This window comes from Phacochoerus africanus, chromosome 16 (genome assembly GCF_016906955.1).
Source record: "Phacochoerus africanus isolate WHEZ1 chromosome 16, ROS_Pafr_v1, whole genome shotgun sequence".
In the NCBI taxonomy this organism is placed as follows: Eukaryota; Metazoa; Chordata; class Mammalia; order Artiodactyla; family Suidae; genus Phacochoerus; species Phacochoerus africanus.
Genome location: NC_062559.1, coordinates 19,897,722 through 19,919,851, shown reverse-complemented (window position 1 = coordinate 19,919,851; position 22,130 = coordinate 19,897,722). Strand labels below are relative to the sequence as shown.

General features: G+C 48.5%; 1 protein-coding gene across 1 annotated transcript; it reads left to right on the top strand.

Annotated features, from left to right (window-relative positions):
* The first annotated feature begins 17,617 nt into the window (after nt 1-17,617).
* Nucleotides 17,618-19,776, top strand: HILPDA (hypoxia inducible lipid droplet associated). Its single transcript, XM_047763210.1, is given in 3 exon segments — nt 17,618-17,756; nt 18,831-19,046; nt 19,049-19,776. Coding segments are annotated over 2 exon segments (189 nt in total). The 5' UTR covers nt 17,618-17,756; nt 18,831-18,898; the 3' UTR covers nt 19,090-19,776.
* Nucleotides 19,777-22,130: the final 2,354 nt, after the last annotated feature.

Here is a 22,130-nt window from a genome sequence, read left to right as displayed (position 1 = left end):
TAGCCTGGGAAACTCCATATGCCACGGGAGTGGCCCTAGAAAAGACAAAAAAAAAGAAAGGAAGAAAAGAAATGAGATGTAGAGTGAAATTTAAGGGACGAAAAGGAGTTAGCCAAGTGACAAGTGGAGAGGTGGGGAGAATTCTAGGTAGAGGAAAGAGGAGGGCACAGGTTAAGGCCGGGGGGGGGTGGAAAAGCATCATGTATGGGAATTAGGTGCCTACAATTGTGCAAAGGGCTGGGACAAGAGGCTCTTTTCGAGTCCAAAACCTAGGCTCAAATTTCCATTTAGCAACTATTTGCTGAGCTCGTATCACATGCAAAGAGTCTTTGCTGGGAGCTCCCTGATGGCTCCGTGGGTTAAAGATCCAGCATTGTCACTCTGGCCATTGCCTCGGGCATGGCCAAAAAAACCCACAAACACCCCCCGAAGAAAAGCAAACTTTGCTGACGTGGGGTGTGTATGTGTGAAGGAACAACCCACACATCACAATAGCCCCACACGAATCATCACAACAGTATGAGCCCTTCCCTGTCTTGCCACATCTGGACGCAACTTCCTTAGGACTCTCAGGATCCCAGGCTGGCATCCTGCCTTGATGGAAGGTCTGGTTTGAGTCTTGGTTCTCATGTGTCCTAGCTATGGATGTGCTTTGGATTCTAGCAGCATTGATGAGAAAGTTCCAGCCTTTAGCAGAGCTTGTATTTATTCACCCCTCAGTCTCCGGAGGCAGCGGGTCACAAGTGAGGGAACAAGGCAAGGTGGCGCTGCACCCATCCTGAGTTTGAAAGGCCCAGAGACTTCATTGCTCCTATCAGAACTTAAACACAGGGACTTCCTGTGGTGGCTCAGTGGTAACAAACCTGACTAGGATCCATGAGGATGCAGGTTCGATTCCTGACCTTGCCAGTTAAGGATCCGGCGTTGCCATGAGCTGTGGTGTAGGTCACAAATGAAGCTCGGATCTGGCATTGCTGTGGCTGTGGTGTAGGCCAGCGGCTACCAGCTCCGATTCCACCCCTAGCCTGGGAGCCTCCATATGCCGCAGGTGCTGCCCTAAAGAGCAAAAAAAGAAAAGAAACTTAAACACGGAGTTCCCACTGTGGCACAGCGGGTCAAGGATTTGGCTTTAACTCTACAGTAGCACAGGTTCAATCCCTGGCCCGGAACATTCCATATGCTTCATGTGCAGCCAAAACAACAACAACAAAACTTAAACACAGGGAAAGGTGGCAAAGGCAATTATTGACAAGAGTAGCTGAGAAAAAATAAAATCTATTTTGGGTGCATAAAATCTAAAAAAAAAAAAAAAACAAGAGTAGCTGAGAGTTGGACATCAGTATTCTGACCACGGCTGAGGAAAGGATTTGGCTTATTCTATCTAAACCTTTGGAATTTCCAGTTTGTGCAAGATGGGAGGTTGGGGTGGGTGTTGTTAGAACAGCCAGTCTCAACATGCTTGTTATCTAATGTCCTCGTGGTGGCTTCTGGGCATGAAGTCCCCAGCCAGTCCTGATGTCTACCCCCCACCCTCACCCAGGGACTCTGAGTTACCTAAAAGACACAACTTACTGCCTTTTTTTTTTTTTTGCTTTTTTTAGGGCTATACCTGCGGCATATGGAAATCCCCAGGTTAGGGGTTGAATCAGAGCTGCAGCTACCACCCTACAGTCCCAGCAGTGCCAGAGCCAAGCCGTGTCTGCAACCTACACCATAGCTCATGGCAATGCCAGATCCTTGACCCACTGAGTGAGGCCAGGGATCGAGCCCGCATCCTCATGGATACTAGTTGGGTTGGTTTCTGCTGTCCCACAACAGGAACTCCCACACCTTACCACTTTTGTCAAACACTAAATTCACCATGTTTAAAAAAAATTATTACTCAAAATCAGTTATGATAAAAATTGTCCCCAAGGAGACAGTGCTTCTGAGAAGCCACTGGCTTCAAGCCTGGTTGCTCTGCCCTTGATTGCCCTGCCTGTGACTGGGGCAAGACCCATGCCCTTCCCAGCTGTTACAAAGACTCAGTCACTCTGGCATCCTTGCCTGGCCCAGGACTGCTCACCTCACAGGTGCAGGTGGAGGCTTAGACGACTTTTCACCTTTTCCTGCCCCCTCATTTCCCTGCTGCAGCCAGGTCGCTACAGAGTGTGGACAGACACCTGTCACACAAAGACTGATGCCACTGATGTGTGTTGGAGTGGGGGTGAGGGGTGAAGTGTTGGACCCAGGACAGGAGTTTGATAGGACTCTGCCACCCTAAGTGGGTTATGGCTCTGGCCCAGGTTTGGGGGGCTCCCTAGGGTGCTGTGGCTAGGGTGGCCATCCTCAGGAAGGTGGAGCAGCTGCCTCCCTGAGTCCTGGGACCCATCGCCTTCTGGAGCCCCCTCCACGTGGAGGACAGTCTAAGACAGGAGTCAAAGGCACCCGCAGACAAAACCCTACGCTGAGACCTGAGAAGAGGGTGGCCTTCAAGGTGCCTGGGAGTCCCGCTTATGGGTCTGGGCAGACCTGGTACCTCCCTGACCACCTCCAAACCTGCCGCTTTGCCCCTTGCTCCTGCGGGCGGTGGGCGGCGGTGAGCCCCTCCTGGCCTCGACATCTCTGTTCCAGAGTAAAGGTAAGGACAGGCCCCTTCTGTTACAAGTGGCCCAGGGCAGTTCCCAGCTGAGTCAGCCTCGTGGGGAGAGCACGGCTCCGGCCAGCTCAGGGCTCGGCTGGCCAGGAGGGACTTGCCTGCTCACTTCCTCCCGTGCTGGGCAGCCCCTGGTGCTGTTCCTGGCGGGTAGACAGGCGGATGGACAGACGGCTGCGGGGGAGCCCGGATCACCAGCCTGCTGGAGGGAAGCCAGGAGCAGGCGGGCAAGCAGAGGGCTGCGAGAGCCCTGCTTGGAGAGCCTTTGGGTCACAAGGGCCCCTTGGATTGTCGGAAACCGGCGCTGTCCAGCCAAAGAAGGCACTCCTTGACCCCAGCAAGTCCGGGGCCTTGCTCAGATTTCCCTTCCCTCCTGAGACATATTTAGCATCTTCCAGGAACTTGCCTTACAGCGTGGTGTTTCCCCCTTTTAGGGCTTCTCCACACCCCTTCCCCTCTTAAGAAGCGTGGGGAAAGGATGTACACATGTGAGGCATGTGTAGGAGGGGGAGTGCGGGGAATAACGAAGAGCATGGACTCCAGCTTCGGAATCTGGGTTTGAGTCCTGAGTTTGCTCTTTTTTATTTATTTTTTATTTTTTTGAGCCATATGACCCTAGGTAATTTTCCAATGTTTCTTAGAGGCCAGTTTTTTCCTTTCTTTTTTTGCTTTTTAGGGCCGCGGCCTGGGGCATATGGAGGTTCCCAGGCTAGGGGTCTAATCGGAGCTGTAACCGCCGGCCTACACCAGAGCCACAGCAATGCAGGATCTGAGCCGTGTCTGCGACCTACACCACAGCTCACGGCAACGCCGGATCCTTAACCCAACGAGCAAGGCCAGGGATTGAACCCACAACCTCATGATTCCTAGTCGGCTTCATTAACCACTGAGCCACGACGGGAACTCCCAGATTTTTGTTTTTTTAATCATAGAGTCCAACTTCTTCCCCTCCCTTGTTTGTCCTCTAATCTAGAGTTGGTTCTAGAGGAGCCAAAAAAATCACAGCTGAGTTTGAAAAGATGCATAAGAGTTCACCAGATAAAGAAAGACTAGGTCCGAGTTCCCTTCGCGGCTCAGTGGTTAACAAACCCGACCAGGATCCATGAGGATGCAGGTTCCATCCCTGGCCTCACTCAGTGGGTTAAGGATCTGGCATTGCCATGAGCTGTGGTGTAGGTCACGGACACAACTCGGATCTGGTGTTGCTGTGGCTGCGGTGTAGGCCGGCAGCTGTAGCTCCTACTCAACCCCTAGCCTGGGAGTTTCCATTGGGCGGGTCCGGCGCTAAAGAAAGAATAGGTCATTTCAAGAATTGAGACAAGTCCAACTAATGTACCTAAAAGTAGCTTTTAATAAAAAGATTTACTGTGAAAAAAAAATTGAGACAAGCACAGGCAAGGCTCAGAGGCTTCTCAGGGCATGTTCTGTGGAATAATATGCAGTATGCAGGTCTGGGTAAGGGAACCCAGGTCCCCGCTGAGGGCTGATGGCATAAGAGCTTAGCATGTGAACTCATGGGCTACATACACTGCCTGGGTTGGAATTCCAGCTCTACTGCTTCTTGGCAAGTTACTTAAGTTCTTTGTGCCTCAATTCTTCATCTATAAAATAGAACCATAGTAATACTCAGCTCCTAAGGATATTAGTATGACAAAGTAAATTGATATATGGGGAGAACTTAGAACAGTGCTGGTGCCTAGCAGGTATTTCATAAATGTGAGCTATCACTACTCGAAATTCCCATTTAAGCTTTGGAGAGGTCCACCTTTTTCTTTCACCGTACAACCCAAGTACCTGCTGTCCAAGAAGCCTTCTTCGATTAACCTGAAATGCCTGTCTGTTGTGTACCCCCCAGGGCACCTCATTTCTGGATATCAACATCTTAACAAACTCATTCTCCAGCATTAGTCTGGGGAACTGGCGACATAAATAGAGAGGGATGTTTACTGCAGAAAATAAATCAAGGAGTTGTCTTGTGACACAGTGACTCAGTAATACATTCAGCATTCTGTCAGCAAGTATTTACTGAGCACTTACTATGTGCCAGCCATCATGTTTCACACAGCCTTCCCTAGAGCCCCGCGGAGGAGAATTAGGTGAAGGGTGATGCATTTAAAACCAACGTTTGTCTCCAATCTCTCACCTCCCACCCACTTAAAAGATTAAACACTGATTTCGCTTCTTCAAACCCTCCTCCTTCTTCTTTTTTTTTTTTTTTCTTTGCTTTTTAGGTATGCACCCATGGCATATGGAGGTTCCCAGGCTAAGGGTCCAATCGGAGCTACAGCTGCGGCCTACACCACAGCCACAGCAACGCCAGATCCGATCCACATCTGCGACCTACACCTCAGCTCATGGCAATGCAGGATCCTTAACCCACTGAGCAAGGCCAGGGATCGAACCCACAGCCTCATGGTTCCTAGTTGGATTCGTTAACTGTGGCACCATGCCCAGAACTCCTTCAAACGCTTCTTAAGGATCAGGCATTCTAATTGGGTCAAAGTTCTAGGTTACCCAGAGAGGTCATACACTCCATATCTAATAGCAGTAGGAATTCCATTATCTGATTAACCCATCTTCTGGAGCAAATGGGCTTATAAAGGGCTTTGGTGGGGCTGTGAACACTGGAAATCACATGTTTTTCTATTTGTGCATTTTTTCCCTAGGAGTTCCACGTCAGGCAACATAAGAACTAGATAACAGGACAATCTTCCCAATAGGAAACACCTAAAACATAGCAAACATTCTTTTACATGCCTAGCAAACCTTGAAGAGAAAAAAAAAAAGGGAGATCTACAGGGGTAAAAGATAAACATACAAAGCAAAGAAGGAGTTCCTGTTGTGACTCAGTTGTTAACGAATCCAACCAGGAACCATGAGGTTGCAGGTTCGATCCCTGGCCTTGTTCAGTGGGTTAAGGATCCGGCGTTGCCGTGAGCCATGATGCAGGTCGCAGACGCAGCTCGGATCTGGCATTGCTGTGGCTGTGGTGTAGGCCGGTGGCTACAGCTCCGATTGGACCCCTAGCCTGGGAAGCTCCATATGCGTCGGGTGCGTCCCTAGAAAAGGCAAAAAGACAGAAAAAAAAAAAAAGGAACAATGGGAGTTCCTGTCATGGTGCAGCAGAAACGAATCCTACTAGGAACCATGAGGTTGTGGGATTGACCTCCGGCCTCGATTAGTGGGCTAAGGATCTGATGTTGCCATGAGCTTATGGTGCAGGTCGCAGATGTGGCTTGGATCCTGCATTGCTGTGACTCTGGTGGAGTCTGGCAGCTGTGACTCTGATTAAACCCCTAGCCTGGGAACTTCCATATGCCTTGGGTTCGGCCCTAAAAAAAAAAAAAAGCAAAAGAAACTTTTTTTTTTTAATAAAGGAAAGAACAATGAGAAACCTGAAAACCAGTGTTGTAAGCAGCCCCTAAAGCTGTGGCTGTCCTGAGGGTACAGACCAATCTTGATAACCAAAGCCTGGCGTAGAGCTGGGCCCTCAAGGCCGTGCTCTCTGGGAAGGGTGTGACCAGAGAAACCGGGCCCTCAGCACAGGGAGGGGTTGGGGATAAGGGTGTGTCTCTACCTGCATTCTCGACTTGAAAAAAACATTACCAGTGAGAATTTGGGATCCTGTACTTCCTGTGATTTTGAGAGTAATACATGGTCTGGAAAACACAAGAAGAAGATTACAAAAATTAGGAATTAATTGGTGGTTCTTTCTTTTTTTTTTTTGCCTTTTTCTAGGGCCGCTCCTGGGGCATATGGAGGTTCCCAGGCTAGGGGTCTAACGGGAGCTGTAGCCCCAGGCTTACACCACAGCCACTGTAAGGTAGGACCCAAGTTGCATTTACGACCTACACCACAGCTCATGGCAATGCCAGATCCTTAACCCACTGAGCAAGGCCAGGGATCGAACCTGCAACCTCATAGTTCCTAGTCGGATTTGTTAACCACTGAGCCATGATGGGAAATCCAGTTGGTAGTTCTTTGGAGAATCTTTGCACAAAACTTCTCTGGAGGAGCTCCCCTTTATCCCAGGCTACATGAGATTCCCACACAAAAAGTTTGGACAAGTAAAACTCAAATACAAAAAAAAAAAAAAATCTAAAATAGCACAGGGAGTTGCCATTATGGCTTGGTGGAAATGAGTCCGACTAGTACCCATGAGGGTGCAGGTTCAATTCCTGGCCTCCTTCAGTGGGTTAAGGATCCGGCGTTGCCGTGAGCTGTGGTGTAGGTCGCAGGTATGGCTTGGATCCCTCGTTGCTGTGGCTCTGGAGTAGGCCAGTGGCTGCAGCTCCGATTGGACCTCTAGCCTGGGAACCTCCATATGCTGTGGGAGCGGCCCTAGAAAAGGCAAAAAAAAAAATTAAATTAAATTAAAAAAAAATAAATAAATTGTACGATTGCTGGGTCATGCAGTTACTCTGTGTTTAACCTCTTGGGAAACTAACAAACCTTTTTTTCCAAAGCAACCAGTGCATGGGTGGTTCAGTGGTAGAATTCTCACCTGCCAGAGAAGCAACCAGCAGTTTTTGAAGGTTCCTTCTTCTCTACATCTTTCTCAGTACTTGTTATCCTCTTTCTTGTTTTGTTCTGCTATTACCTCTGGGTCTGAAGGTCTATGAGAAATGGCATTAAACCTTGCTTTTATTTTATTTATAGTACAGGGCTTGTGATCTCTGCGTCAGGCTCACAGCATTGGAAAAGAAATTTGCTCTCTGTTTACCCTTTACAATTAGGAGATCAGCCTTATCCACACTAAAAAGGTCAAGTTTTGATATTTGAAGAAATCCTGATACGACACATACGCTCCCTCTCAGTTGGGTTCCTAGGCTACCTGGAATGTCAGGTGATTTAATTTTGACTGGAATTGAGTTTAGGCTGCATAAGAATGGAGAGTGCTGAGTTCCTGTCGCGGCTCAGTTGTTAACGAATCCGACTAGGAACCATGAGGTTGCAGGTTCGATCCCTGGGCTTGCTCAGTGGGTTAAGGATCTGGCATTGCCGGGAGCTGTGGTGTAGGTCGCAGATGTGGCTCAGATCGCACTTTGCTGTGGCTGTGGTGGAGGCTGGCAGCTGCAGCTCTGATTTGACCCCTTAGCCTGGGAACATCCATAAGACTCTGACGTGGCCCTAAAAAGGAACAAAAGAAAGAAAGAAAATGCAAGTAGTTTAGGAGGGGAGCCGGGTTAGACCTCTTTCAGACAAATGAGAGGGAAGGAGAGGGATTGCTGTGTGGCCTAACAGAGTGATCAGATGTCCCAACTTGGGGAAAGCAGCCAGAAAAATCAGAGGTATTCCGAAGAGGAATGTGGCTCACCGAGGGTGAGCTCACTCTCTGGGGAGGAAATCCAACTCTAGCAGGTAGATAGCGATCCTGGGGCGAGTGCAGGGCCAGCTCTGTCCTGCCCTGACAGGTCACGGGATCCCAGCCTTGGGAGCAGGCTGAGTTGAAACCCGGGCTCTGATGACAGCAGCAGTGTGTCTGGCACGTGAACGTGCCTTTTCCTTGGGGGAAGCCAGGTGAGGTGATGTGACTTGGGGGCTTGACAGCTGCAGGGTTGGTTACTGAGCTGGCTTCCAGGCCCTGTCTTGTCTCCAGATCCTGGAATGACTTTGTTTTTCTTTTTCTTTTTTTTTTTTTTTGGTCTTTTTAGGGCCACACCCACAGCATATGGAGGTTCCCAGGATAAGGGTCTAATCGGAGCTGTAGCCACTAGCCTACACCACAGCCACAGCAACACAGGATCCAAGCTGTGTCTGTGACCTGCCCCAAACTCATGGCAACACAGGAGCCTTGACCCGCTGAGCGAGGTCAGGGACCGAACCCGCAACCTCATGGTTCCTAGTCAGATTCATTTTCCCTGAGCCATGATGGGAACTCCTAGATCCTGGAATGACTTTGACTTTATGCCCTTCCCATTAGGGGTCTTCTAATTGAGACATCATCCTCTGGAAGTAAGGGTGGCTTTCACAGCGTACCGCCCTTATGGGAGGTAGCTGTTCAGGTTGTCTGGCTTCTGGAAGCAGGGGGGCACTCCCCTCCTCTCCTGGCTTGGAAAAAGCAAGTGAGCTGCAGGCAGCCCATGTCCACAATTAGATGGTTCACTAATCACGCTAAGAAACCTGAACTTCCCGCAGTGAGTGAGCCCAGCACAGTTTCAGACACACCACCACATGCCCCTTAACTCAGTGACCCGCACTAGGAGGCTGTGAAAGCCACATGCCCAGGCACTCCAGGCACCAGGAGTCACACTGACAATGAGAACATCCGCAGGCTTGGAGCCGCTGAGAGTGCAAAGGTTCCTGGTGCGCACACACCTGTTCTGATGAACACACACCTATCCTGATGTACACACTCAGAGCCCCCTGAGAACTACATGCTGTGGTGGACCAAGCCCTTTCTTACAGGAAGCCTGCGTTCGGAGCAAGTCCCAAGGCTGCTTGGCTCCTTTGCTGTGAAAGAAGATTCTCCGCATCCCTCTTCGTCCTTCTTCTTGACTTCTCCCTGTTTAGTAGAGAGAGAAAAGCCAGGGACAGCTATGAATTTATTCTGGAAGCCTGAGGATGGGAGGCTGTCAGGCCCTCATAAAGCACGGAGTTAGAGAATCTAATCAGTAGGAAGGAACATTACAGAGCTCAATGTATTTGTGCTATTGGCAAAAATGAGAGGCTGGAGAGAGAAAGAGATGGGTTCATTGTTCCAGGCTGGGTGGGGCTGAGCCAGGCTTTGGTGATGTGGGAGGCTGGGCAGAGAGGGTGCAGGTTCAGACTTGCTAACGGGTTTGGTGAGCCCAGAGGTTCAATGACCTTTAGTGCTAGGAGATTGCTCACCAGATAAGCACTGAGCACCTGACTGGTACAAGTCATAGACTAAGGCGATAACAATCTGTAAGTCTTAAACTAAGTCTTGCTCTCAAAGGGATTACAATCTAACAGTGGAGATAAATGAATAAGTGAACTGTCAGTTAAGTTTTAGGAAGAGTGCAAGAGCTTCTCTACAAAGAACATGCGTATCAATGGAGAGACTTAAACATTGAAGGTTCTGCCATCTGGAAGCAATACTTGAATATGCAAAAAACCAGGGGTGGGGCACTGGGGAGGTTTCCAGGGCCAAAGGAGAGACCTACGAGTCTGAGATACTGAATGGTTTTAGTTGCCTTTCAGGAGGTTTCATGCCTTTTTTTTTTTTTTTGCCTTTTCTAGGGCCTCTCCCGAGGCATATAGAGGTTCCCAGGCTAGAGGTCGAATCAGAGCCAGAGCCACAGCAACATGGGATTCGAGCCACGTCTGCGACTCACACCACAGCTCACAGCAACACCAGATCCTTAACCCACTGAGCAAGGCCAGGGATCAAACCTGCAACCTCATGGTTCCTAGTCGGATTCGTTAACAACTGAGCCACCACAGGAACTCCCTCCCACCTTGCAGGAGGTTTCAGGGGAGGGGTGGGGGCAGACTCAGGAGGGCCCGGGCCACCATCCTTGTTGAGAGGAAATGAGAGGAGGATTCTGGCCGGACAGTCTTTCCCCACGGCAGCTTCTGCCCTTCTTGGCTGGGATGGAGGCAAGCAGAGCAGCCCCCTGCCTTCACTAGCCGACTTGGAGTGAAGCCAAGAAGTTAGTTGGCTGGCAGCAGAAATGGCTGGGCATCTGTGTCTGGGGGAAAGGTGCCAGCCAGACGGGAAGAGGGAGAATGTCCCCATGTATGCACATATACGCCAATATGGGACATGTGTGTGTAATAACACATAGAAGAGGGGCAAGTAAGTATTATAATTATGAATGAAAACAGCACAGAAACCAGGAGAACCCTATTGCCTTCTGAGCTCTTTCCTCCAACTGCCACCTCCCTGACAAGACAGCAGGACACCTGCCACATCCTGTAGCTCCTGCAGCCACTTGCCAGGTGGCATGAAGCTCACTCCATGCCTGGCTTGGCAACAGCTGGCCTGGACTCACCTGCTCTCATCAAGCCCACACTGATGGCAGGACAAGAAGACAGACCTCTAGGTCCCCCCCCAACTTTTTTTAGGGCCGCACACATGGCCTATGGAAGTTCCCAGGCTAGGGGTCAAATCGGAGCTATAGCTGCCGGCCTACGCCAGAGCCACAGCAATGCAGGATCCGAGCCATGTCTGCAACCTACACTACAGCTCACGGCAACGCTGGATCCTTAACCCATTGAGTAAGGCCAGGGATCAAACTCCTGTCCTGATGGATACTAGTTGAGTTCGTTTCTGCTGCGCCACAACGGGAACTCCCCAGACCTCTAGGTCTTAACAGTCAATAATTGCTTGATTCCATGAAGGAAAGGAAGAGCAGTGTGTCAACACACAGATGAATCCCGAACTCTCAGATGGACCTAATTTGGTAAATAGCACAGAAAGAGAAAACACTCTTAAATACATGCTCGGAGTGAATTTCCCCTTTGAGTCTTATTATCTGCGGAAGAGAGGACTAGACCGTCCCATAGCTTCTAATGAGATGAGGAAACAGGGTTTCTTCATGCAGATCTTTCCTAAGCTTTTTCCTGAACACAATTTTTCAAAACATTCATTGAATTTTTTATTATTACAATATTTGCTTGTAGTGGGAAATTGGTAGCTATGGAAAACTGGAAAACAAACCCATCACCCAGCATCTGGCTCTTTAAGAACTTCCCCAGGCCCTCAAGGTGCCTACCATAGGATGGCCCCAACACAGGAACATACACCCACACCCCACATTGATGACTATTGAGTTGAGGTCAATTAACTGTCTAGTTAATTTATTATTTTTTAATTAAAAAAATTTTTTTTTGTATTTTTGCCTTTTCTGGGGCCGCATCTGCGGCATATGGAGGTTCCCAGGCTAGGGGTCGAGTCAGAGCTGTAGCCACCGGCCTGCACCAGAGCCACAGCAATTCGGGATCCAAGCCATGTCTGTGACCTACACCACAGCTCATGGCAACACCAGGTCCCCAACCCACCGATCGAAGCCAGGGATCAAACCAGCAACCTCATGGTTCCTAGTTGGATTTGTTAACCACTGAGCCACGATGGGAACTCCTATCTAGTTAATTTAATGTCATATTTTGGAGACTTTCGATTCAAGGTTTATTCATTTTATTTTTTTAATATTTTTCTAACTTTTTAAAAATTACTCAATGAATTTTATTACATTCATAGTTATGTAATGATCATCACAACCCGATTTTATAACATTTTCATAATGTTTATTCATTTTATTATTGCCTTTTTAAAGATTTTGAAGCCAACATGCTGTGTTTTCCATATCTGAAATGTTTTGCAAAATCATTGTAAAGTCTAGAGGCTGCACTGAAAGTCATTGTAAGGTCCAGAGGCCGCAGGCACTTGCCTGTTGTGACTAACGGATAAAAGGGCCCGCTTGGTGAAAAATAATGTTAACATTAATATTTAAGAGTGTAGCCTATCAGTCTCTCTCTATAAATTTTTTATGGTTAACTTAAATGGCCTATACAGGCTTTTTTGTTTCTTTGTTTATTTTATTTATTTATTTATTTATTTATCTTTAATGGCTGTACCTGCAGCATACCGAAGTCCCCAGGCTAGAGGATGAATCAAAGCTATAGCTGCCAGCCTACACCACAGGCACAGCAACATGGGATCCAAGCCATGTCTGTGACCTACACCACAGCTCTTGACAACATCAGATCCTTAACCCAATGAGCGAGGCCAGGCATCAAACCTGCGTCCTCATGGATACTAGTCAGATTTGTTTCCACTCGCCGCAACGGGAACTCCCTGAAGTCTTCATTAAAATGTTAAGAGTAGCTCTTCCTCTTCCTCCCCTTCCTGAACAATTCAGTCTTCGAGCCATTGGGTAGAACAGAGCAGGTGTCTGCAGCGAAGAAAAGGACCAGTGGTCTGGGGGGAATAACTCTTTTATTCTCTGTTTTATCCTCAGTGTCTAAAACCCCATTCAGTGAATATCTGTTGACTGTATGGATGCATGAGTGAATGATTCACTCTCTCCCTTCCTTCTTGACCCTGATCAAATATCCTTTCTCAGGGAGGCCTTCCTAACCACCCTACCTAGAACAACAACTGTCCCACCCTTTCCTTCTCCCTAACTTTGTTTCATTTCTTCTTCATAACACTCAACACCACGAAACCCATTTAATTATTTTGATTTTATGGCCCCATCCACAGTATATGGAAGTTCCCAGACTAAGGGTCAAATTGGAGCTGTAGCTGCCAGCCTACACCACAGGCACAGCAACTGGGGATCCCAGATGCATCTGCGACCTACACCACAGCTCACGGCAACGACAGATCCTTAACCCACTGAGCGAGGCCACGGATTGAACCTGTATCCTCATGGATACTGCTCAGATTCATTTCCGCGGAGCCAAGACGGGAACTCCTACAGTTGGAATTCCCACAAAACCTACTTTATACTAATTTGTTAATCATCTATCTTCCCTTACTAGAAGATAGCTCCTTGAAGAAAAGGACTATTTTGTCAATTGCTATGCTGCTCTAAACTCAGAGCAGTATCTGGCATATAGTAGGTGCTCGACAAATATTTCTTTAAAAATGAATAATAATTTTTAAATATCTGAAATATTTCTTTCTTCCTTTTTTTTTTTTTTTTAAAGAACAGCTGTTCAATGACTGGTTCGGTTCCGTTTATCTGTATTCATTGTGCAACAACATTTTACCAATGATCAGTTCTGGGTGATACAATTATGAGCTTCTTTTTTCTTTTTCTCCCCAGATTTTCTCCCAAATGCACCTGTGAGTTTTACAATTAGAGGAAAAATTAAAACTTACTAACATTTTGTAAATGAATTGCTTGAGCAACATTGTGACAACATATATGCAACGAAAGGAAACAGCCAAGTGAATTGGATGGGGAAATTGGGTCAAGAGCCTGAGGCAGCTGTGGAGGGTGGGAGGGCTTTGGCACTGAAGAGCACCAGAGCAAGGTACCCATGGAGGGGACAGCCAGCCCTGAAAATGGGCAGAGGTCACCCCAGGCAAACAGTGGCTTCTTCATCCCTACTTGGGGGGGGGGGGTCTAATTTTTTTTTCTTTTTTGGCTGCACCTACAGCATACATAAGTTCCCAGGCCAGGGAATGAACCCTCACCGCAGCTATAACCAGAGCCACAGCAGTGACCACACCCACTGAGCCACTAGGGAACTCCAGAGGTCTCAATTCTGAGTTTGGTTCTGGCATAACTACCCACAGATCTGGGCCAAGTCACTTCTCCAGGCCTCCATTTCCTCATCTGTGAAATGCAGGGCCTGAGAGAAATGGCTATCACCATGCCTTTCTACCTCAGAGGTTTTGGTTCTAGAACTTCCCCTAAGCTTCAGCCTGGATGATGTGTGTGTGTGTGTGTGTGTGTGTGTGTGTCTTTGTGTCTGTGTGTGGATTCCGCGTTGCTGTGGCTCTGGTGTAGGCCAGCGGCTATAGCTCCGATTCGACCCCTAGCCTGGGAACCTCCATATGCTGTGGGTTCAGCCCTAAAAAGCAATAAACAATAAATGAATAAATAAATAAATAAAGACTTCAAATGTTCTTGGAGTTCCCTGGTGGCCCAGCAGTTAAGGATGCATTGTCACTGCTGTGGTTTGACCCCTGGCCTGGGAACTTCTGCATGCTGTGGCTGTGACCAAAAAAAGGAAAAAAGACTTCAAATTAATTAAAATTAGCAGCAGCACCTGCGGCTCCGATTCAACCCCTAGCCTGGGAACTTCCATATGCCGTGGGTGCAACCCTAAAAAGACAAAAATAAATAAACAAACAATGTTTATTTCCATTGACACTTAATCCAAAATACTGGCTATATTCCTCATGCTAGACAGTACATCCTTGCAGCCTATCTTATGCCCAATACTTTGTACTTCTGCCTCCCCAACCCCTGTATTGCCCCCCACCTCCGATGGTAACAACTAGTTTATTCTCTGTATCTGTGGGTCTGTGAATATGTCTTTAATTTGTCCTCCTTTTTAAAGAATAACAGCTGTTATTCAAATATAAATCACATAGCCCAATTCACCCTTCCAAAGTGTGCAATTCAGTGGTTTACAGACTTGTGCAACCATCACCACTGTCTAATTTTAGAACATTTTCATCATCCCCAAAAGCAGTTACTCCCCACTCCCTTCGAGTTTTAGTCCCTGGCAACCACTAACCTAACTTCTATCTCTATGGATTCCTATTCTGGACGTTTCATGTAAATAGGATCATAGAATATGTATCCTTTTATTTTATTTTATTTTTTAGGGCCGCACCCTTAGCATGTGGAGGTTCCCAGGCTACAGATCTAATCGGAGCTACAGCTGCCAGCCTGCACCACAGCCACAGCAATGCCAGATCCGAGCCGCATCTTCGACCTGCACCACAGCTCACGGCAACACTGGATCCTTAATCCACTGACCAAGGCCAGGAATTGAACCCGCATCCTCATGGATCCTAGTCAGATTCGTTAACCACTGAGCCATGAAGGGAACTCCCAATATTTCATTTTTATGGCTAGATAGTATTCCATTGCATTACATTTTGCTTACCATTCATTAGTTGATGTACATTTGGGTTGTTTCCAATTTTTAGCTATTATGAATAATGCTACTATGAACATTTGTGTACGAGTTTTTTTGGTTCATTTGTTTTTCAAAATTTGTTTGGCTCCACCCATGGCATATGAAAGTTCCTGGGCCAGGGATTGAATCTGAACCACAGCTGCAGCAACATCGGCTCTTTTAACCCACTGTACTGGGCTGGGGATAGAACCTGAACCTCTGCAAAGACCCCAACTGCTGCAATGGGATTCTCAACCCACTGTGCCACAGCGGGAACCCCAAGACATATTCTTCAAATGGACCTGCAATCATAAGATCAAATTTGTGGAGCTAATATGTTCTTAGTATTATGCCTATATGGTTCCCTTTTTTCTTTTTAGGGCCACACTTGCGGCCTATGGAGTTTCCCAGGCTAGGGGTCGAAATGGAGCTACAGCTGCTGGCCTACACCACAGCCACAGCAACGCCAGAGTCAAGTCTTCAACCTACACCACAGCTCACAGCCTACACTGGATCCTTAACCCATTGAGCAAGGCCAGGGATCAAACCTGCGTCCTCACAGATCCTAGTCAGATTCATTTCCGCTACGCCACGACGGGAACTCCAGGACAAGGATCTTGATATAAGTAGGCCCAGTACCTACCCAGGGAGGACAGTCAATAATATTTGCAGTTGACAGATGGGAAAGCACTGAGCTTTATTCACCCAAACGCTGTTGCCTCCTTATGGAGTGATGTCTAGACAATGGCAGTGAATGTGTGGGACAAGTAATTGTTGGAATTCTCATAGTTCTTCCTTCGAATTATGTGAAAATAAAATTTTAGAGCTTTACAATAAGCAGAGCCCAAAGGATTATTGTGGAATTCCTGTGTCCACTCACTGAACATAGGCTACTATGAGTAAAGCCCCTCATTGGGAATTTTGTAGTGGATGATACAGATAATGTTAACACTTAACCAAATGTTTTCTGAGCCAGGCACTATTCTCAGTGCTTTATGTGGATTAACTCCTTTAATTTCCAGGTGATGACTGTCATTATCCCATATAACAGCTGAAGAAACTGAAGTACCTAAAGCTTAAAGGATTCGCCCAAGGCCCCCCACCAGCAAGAGGTTGGAGGACGCCTGGCAGTGTGACATCAGAGCTGGAGCCTGTCCCAGGAACAGTGCGAGAGACGAGTCCCTGAGTCCAGTACAAAAACAGATGAAACTCTAGTGTAATAAAAGACCAAAAATTCCTGCAGGCTGAGTAAAAGCGCTCATTTCAAAGTGCCTGCCTGCCAGCACGTCTCGTCTCCAACTTTCTCCCTTCCCCGCCTTCCCGGCAGCTCCTCCTCTGACAGCGGAGTGTCCGCAAAGTAGGTGAAAGGTCGCAGCTGGGATTCGCTCCTCCCTTGTCTCCCAATCCCTCGTCCACAAAGCCGGCCGAGCGAAGGGAGCTCCCGGATTCTTGTTCGTCCAGTCCAGGCATGCAGAACCGACAGTCCTAGAGCTCAGGGGACCCTGCTAGAGTCACCAGCCCCCTTGAGCTTTCCTTCTCTCCGCTCCTCCCCAGGAGGAAGGCAGTGAAACCACCGACCGCCTTCCTTCCACTACGCACCCCCCCCCCGCCCCGCCCTCGTTCCCCAGGGGGCCTCCCAGATCCCAGCACTCTATTTCCGAGATTCGTGCCTGGGCGCTCTCACGACTGAACATTTCTTTGGTTTGCGGGGGTGGGGATGGGTGAGGCTGGTCTGTGACCCTCTAGCTCTTAGGTTCAATTTCTAAGCACCCTTAAAAATCATCGCCACGTTTTATATGAGGACACCGAGACCCAGTGCGTGCAAAGCGACTCGTCGGCAGGCACTGAGGCCCAGGTACCAGGGCCAAATGAGTATTTCACATTTTCCTAGTGTGATACATTCTCTTAGAAAGCAGGAGTTATGATGTAAGGAAATCCTCACCATTTCAGAGAGCAGTGGCAAATTAACCTCAGGCTTTGGAATGCAGGGTGAGAAGTGGCATCTGGAATCCTGGTACCTCAAGGAAGTGGAACAAAGTCAGCTTTTCAGTCCCGGGAATGAAGAAAACTGGGAGTAGGGGATGGAGTGGGGGGTCTGAGGCCCTCTTACAATCTGTGCTTTGTTGAAATTGCTGGCGAAGGACCCAACCCCCACCACCCTTGGATTGGGGCATCTCCAGTGTGTTTTCAACCGACTTAATTTGGGGCAGGAAATGTGCCTTCCGATTCCTTTAGAAGTTTCCTACAGCAAGAAGAGGCAGACGAAGTTAACAGACAACGCCTAGGCCCATTGCTGACCCCAGTGACTCAGAAGCTGGCGGCGTTTGTTTCTGAACGAGCGATGGCCGCGAGCGCAGCCCACCGCGCGAGACCCCAGACCGCCCCCGCCTAAGGGCGGGGCCGCGGGCTTGCGTCAGGGCTCCAGTGCGCGTGCGCGGGCTCGGCGCGGCCGCGGCTATAAGTGGGCGGTGTGGGCCTAGCTCCGCGCTTAGCGGCGGGCTGCGCTTTTGTTTCCGGAGACGCGTACTGTCTCGCGGTGCTCTTGGCGGACCCTCATCCCTTCCTGGAGGTGAGCGGCCTTAGGGGCTTCCACGACTCCCCACCCCCCTCCCCCTGGCGCGCCCTGCCTCGCCCGGGTCCCCACTCAGCCGCCCAGTCCTGCTTTCTCCAGGGGTGGCCCTAACTAGAATCCACGTGCCCACCCCATGCTCGCCAGCTTAGAGTTAGGCTCCAGGCCCTGCCTTGCCCTCTCAGAGCACGCCTAGCATCTTCCTGGCATGGCTCTTGGCGTCTTGTTTGTAGTAAGTGCCTAATTTCTTGTCTGTGGCCTTAGACTGTAAGGCACGCGCGGGGCGGGTTCTGCTGCAGGACCTCACGTGGCTCCGGTACCTTTCAGGGTGCCTGACACACTGAGGGGATTTCAGTGTGTACTTGTTATTTAAGTGAACTCGATAGATTTGACTCCCTTCGAATTATGTTGACTTTCAGGAAGTTTATGGGTTTTTTTTATTTTGTTTTGTGCCTTTTCTAAGGCCGCTCCCGTGGGTCAAATTGGAACTGTTGCTGCTGGCCTGCACCACAGCCACAGCAACGCCAGATCCCAGCCGCATCTGCAGCGTACATCACAGCTCACCGCAACGAAGGATTCTTAACCCACTGAGCGAGGCCAGGGATCGAACCCTCGACCTCATGGTTCCTAGTCGGATTTGTTAAGCACTGAGCCACGTCGGGAACTCCCAGAAAGTTTATGATTAGCCGGAACCTGCCTGAGATGAGAGGGAGACTAATTTGCTTTCTCAAGGGCATGTTCTTATATCCCGTCCGGTCCCCCACATCCCCCGAACACAGAGACAGAACTTGGTTTTTTTATTTCAGGAAAGTTTTGGGTCCCTGGACTGTGGCACAGGGATGGTGCATACCTGGCAGAAGGAAAAGTATCCCGGTGCTCTTGAATTAGTCCGGAAAGCTAGAACTAGTTCTTCAGCCATGGAGTTTACAGTGTAAATATACTTGGAGATTGTGCTATGGTCCCTGTCTCCCTGGCTGGCTGAGCTCTTCTTAGCTTCATAGGAAGATGGAAGGGTAGAGCTGGAGGCATGCTTGTCTCCAAAGGATGAAGATTAACTTCGCTGTTTTTCCTCAGGACCCAGAGGCCTTCTAGAAGCAGAAGGCAACTCTGCTGCTCTGCAAAGGAGTGGGATCCTTTCAGCCATGAAGCAGGTGTTGCAACTCTATCTCTTAGGTGTGGTCCTGACCCTGCTCTCAGTTTTCGTTAGACTGATGGAGACCCTGGGGGGCTTACTGGAGAGCCCATCACCTGGGAGCTTCTGGACCACCAGAGGTCAGCTAGCCAACACAGAGGCCCCAAGAGCCTTCCAGAACATCCATCCAGAGGAGTGTGATAGGACCTCCCTGCACCGGCTATAACCTTGGAATACCGGCCTGACTACATCCAGCCAGCTGTCCCAGTGCCTGTGCAGGCAGCCTCAGCATCAGTGTTATCAGAGAACTGTTAACTAGGCCTTTGAAGGGCCTCTCCATTTGGATACTCCTTGCTCTGGAACAAGCCTGTTTAATACACAGATGTGAGTGTGTGTGTTGCCTGTGACTGTGGAATGGAGCGATTGCACACTTCTCCCCAGAGTCTGCTGTATGCTTTGCTGTCCTTGGCAGCATGGCTCTGCCTCCTCTTAGATGAAGGCTTGTGCTGCAACTTCAGCTTTTGGGAGATGGTATTATTTTCAACCCTGTTTTCTAAGCATCTGCCAAGAGGACCTTTGGACTTGGATGTCTCGTGGTCAGTTTCTTTGATGTTCAGCTTCTCTTCCATGAGAGCTCCTCTATGCAGATAACAGCTGAAGAGGTGTGTAGGTGGGCTGTAGGCCTGGAGGGGTGGGGGGGTTGGGGAGGGTGAGGTATTCAGTGTCTCGTTCTCATTCTGTATTTTTAAGTGTTCTCCTCCAGCATAGCGTGTGTTGTGTATTGGTCTGGAGGGGCAGTAGGATGACAGTGCCTGCAGAGGACATGGACATTATGGCCACCATGTGGCTTACATTTTTTTAATGAAATAAAGTTGAATGTGTATTTCACTATGTGTCTTGTTGACTTCTGCCCTTGAAATTAGTGGTAGGGGGAATTCCTGTTGTGGCTCAATGGAAGCGAACCCAACTAGGAACCACAAGGTTGCAGGTTCAATTCCTGGCCTTCCTCAGTGGGTTAAGGATCCAGCGTTGCCGTGAGCTGTGGTATAGGTTGCAGATGCGGCTTGGATCTGGTGTGGCTGTGGTGTAGACTGGCAGCTGTAGCTTTGATTCAGTTCCGAGCCTGGGAACCTCGATAAGCTGACAGTGCGGCCCTAAAAAGCACAAAAGAGAAGAAAAGAAATTAGTGGTAGGAAGGATCTTGATTAGAAGATCTGAGGTTTCACATCCTAAAGCTTTAAACATTTTGTTTAAAACGTAAGGTGAAGTTCCCGTATGGTCCAGTGGCTGAGGACTCAGTGTTGTCACTGCTGTGGCTGGGTTCGATCCCTAGCCTAGGAACTTTTGCATCAGGCTGGTGTGGCCAAAACCAAGCAAAAAAGCCCACACAAGGTAAATACACCTCTGAACTTGGAGGCAGGTGCGCTTGAGTCTGCCCTGTATCAACCAGTTGTCTGAACTTAGGCTGTTTTCAGTCCTCTCTTGACTCTGTCCAGACCTAAAGAAAAAGAAAAATGATCATTTCTTCTGGCCCCTCGCCTTCAGTCTCCGGAGAAGAGACTCAGTCTAAGTAGGCCATGGGCCTTTTCTCTGCATTATCCACCACAACCGCTCTTCGATTCTGAGTGTTCTCCAGGTCAGCTGGTGAAAGGGCCATACCCCACAATGATTGTTTCTGCTCTCCCAGATCTAAGCAGCTTAGCCTTTCCACAGAAATGAAGGGTTTTTTGTTTTTTCTTGAATTCATTTCTCCTCCACCCCACCCCATGTTGAAACAACTGTCACTCCTCTGCCTATGGTAGTTGACACACTCCTCTTGGTATACACGTCATTTTGTTTCCTGAGTGCCACTACCCTAGGAACCAGTGGTGTGGGCATGACTTTGTTTGCTGCACTGTGGTACTCACTTCTGCTGTTTACAAGCATTTCCAGCTTCCCACCTGGGCACATGATAAAAGTATACTCCCTGGCCTTTTGTGGTTGGCTGTGCTTATGTGACTTGTCTTGGTAGAGGAGTCCTCTCAAAAATATAGTTGGCTTTTTTTTTTTCTTTTTTAGCCACACCCACAGCATGTGGGAGTTCCTGGGCCAGGTATTGAACCTGAGCCACTGCACTGACAATGCCAGATCCTTAAGTTCTGCACTGCTAGGAAGCTCCTATAGTTGGCTTTTTGTCTTTGATTTCAGGCAGTTTCAGGTGCCAGTAGCTGCACTTTTCTAGACGTATGTTTTAAATTTGATGTCTTGGAGTTCCTGTCGGGGTGAAGCGGAAATGAATCTGACTAGGAACCAGGAGGTTGCGGGTTCGACCCCTGGCCTCATTCAGTGGGTTAAGGATCTGTCGTTGCCGTGAGCTGTGGTGTTAGGCCGAAGACGAGGCTCAGATTTGGTGTTGCTCTGGCTGTGACATAGCCTGGAAACCTCCACATGCCACGGGTGCGGCCGTAAAAAAAAAAAAAGAAAAAAGAAAATTGATGTCTTTTCTCATTCCTATGCCTCTCCAACTTCTTTGGGGGCATTTTGATGTTTCAGTTGCAGAGCTGCACCTGAAGTCTCTTCCCCAGGCAATTTAGTTTAATTGAAATGGTTTACTGGGTGACTTTTTTTTTTTTCTTTTTGGGCCTGAACCTGTGGCTTATGGAGGTTCCGAGGCTAGGGGTCCAATTTGAGCCGTAGCCGCCCGCCTACACCACAGCCACAGCAACACCACAGCTCATGGCAACGTTGGATCCTTAATCCACTGAGTGAGGCCAGGGATCGAACTGTTGTCCTCATGGATCCTAGTCATGTTTGTTACCCCTGAGCCATGACAGGAACTCCAAGGAAAAGCTTCTTAGAGGATCTGAATTTTTAAAAATAAGTTGGTGATCAAATTAGGATAGAGTTTCCTAGCAAACAGTATGAGCAAGGGCATGGAGATGAAACTAAGCACAACATATTTAGAAAACTGCAAATGTGTTAAAATATCTGTTATTAGTTTGAAGGCTTAACTCTAGTGCCATCTAGTGGAATGAAAGGAAAGGAGGAAATTTTTTTTTTTTTTTTTTGGCTTTCTAGGGCTGCACTGGTGGCCTAATGAAGTTCCCAGGCTAGGGGTCAAATCAGAGCTGCAGCTGCTGACCTGCTCGGGATCTGAGCCTCATCTGTGATGCCGCAGCTTGCAGTAACATCAGATCCTTAACCCGCTGAGAGAGGCCAGGGATCAACCCACATTCTCATGGGTATTAGTCAGGTTCTTTACC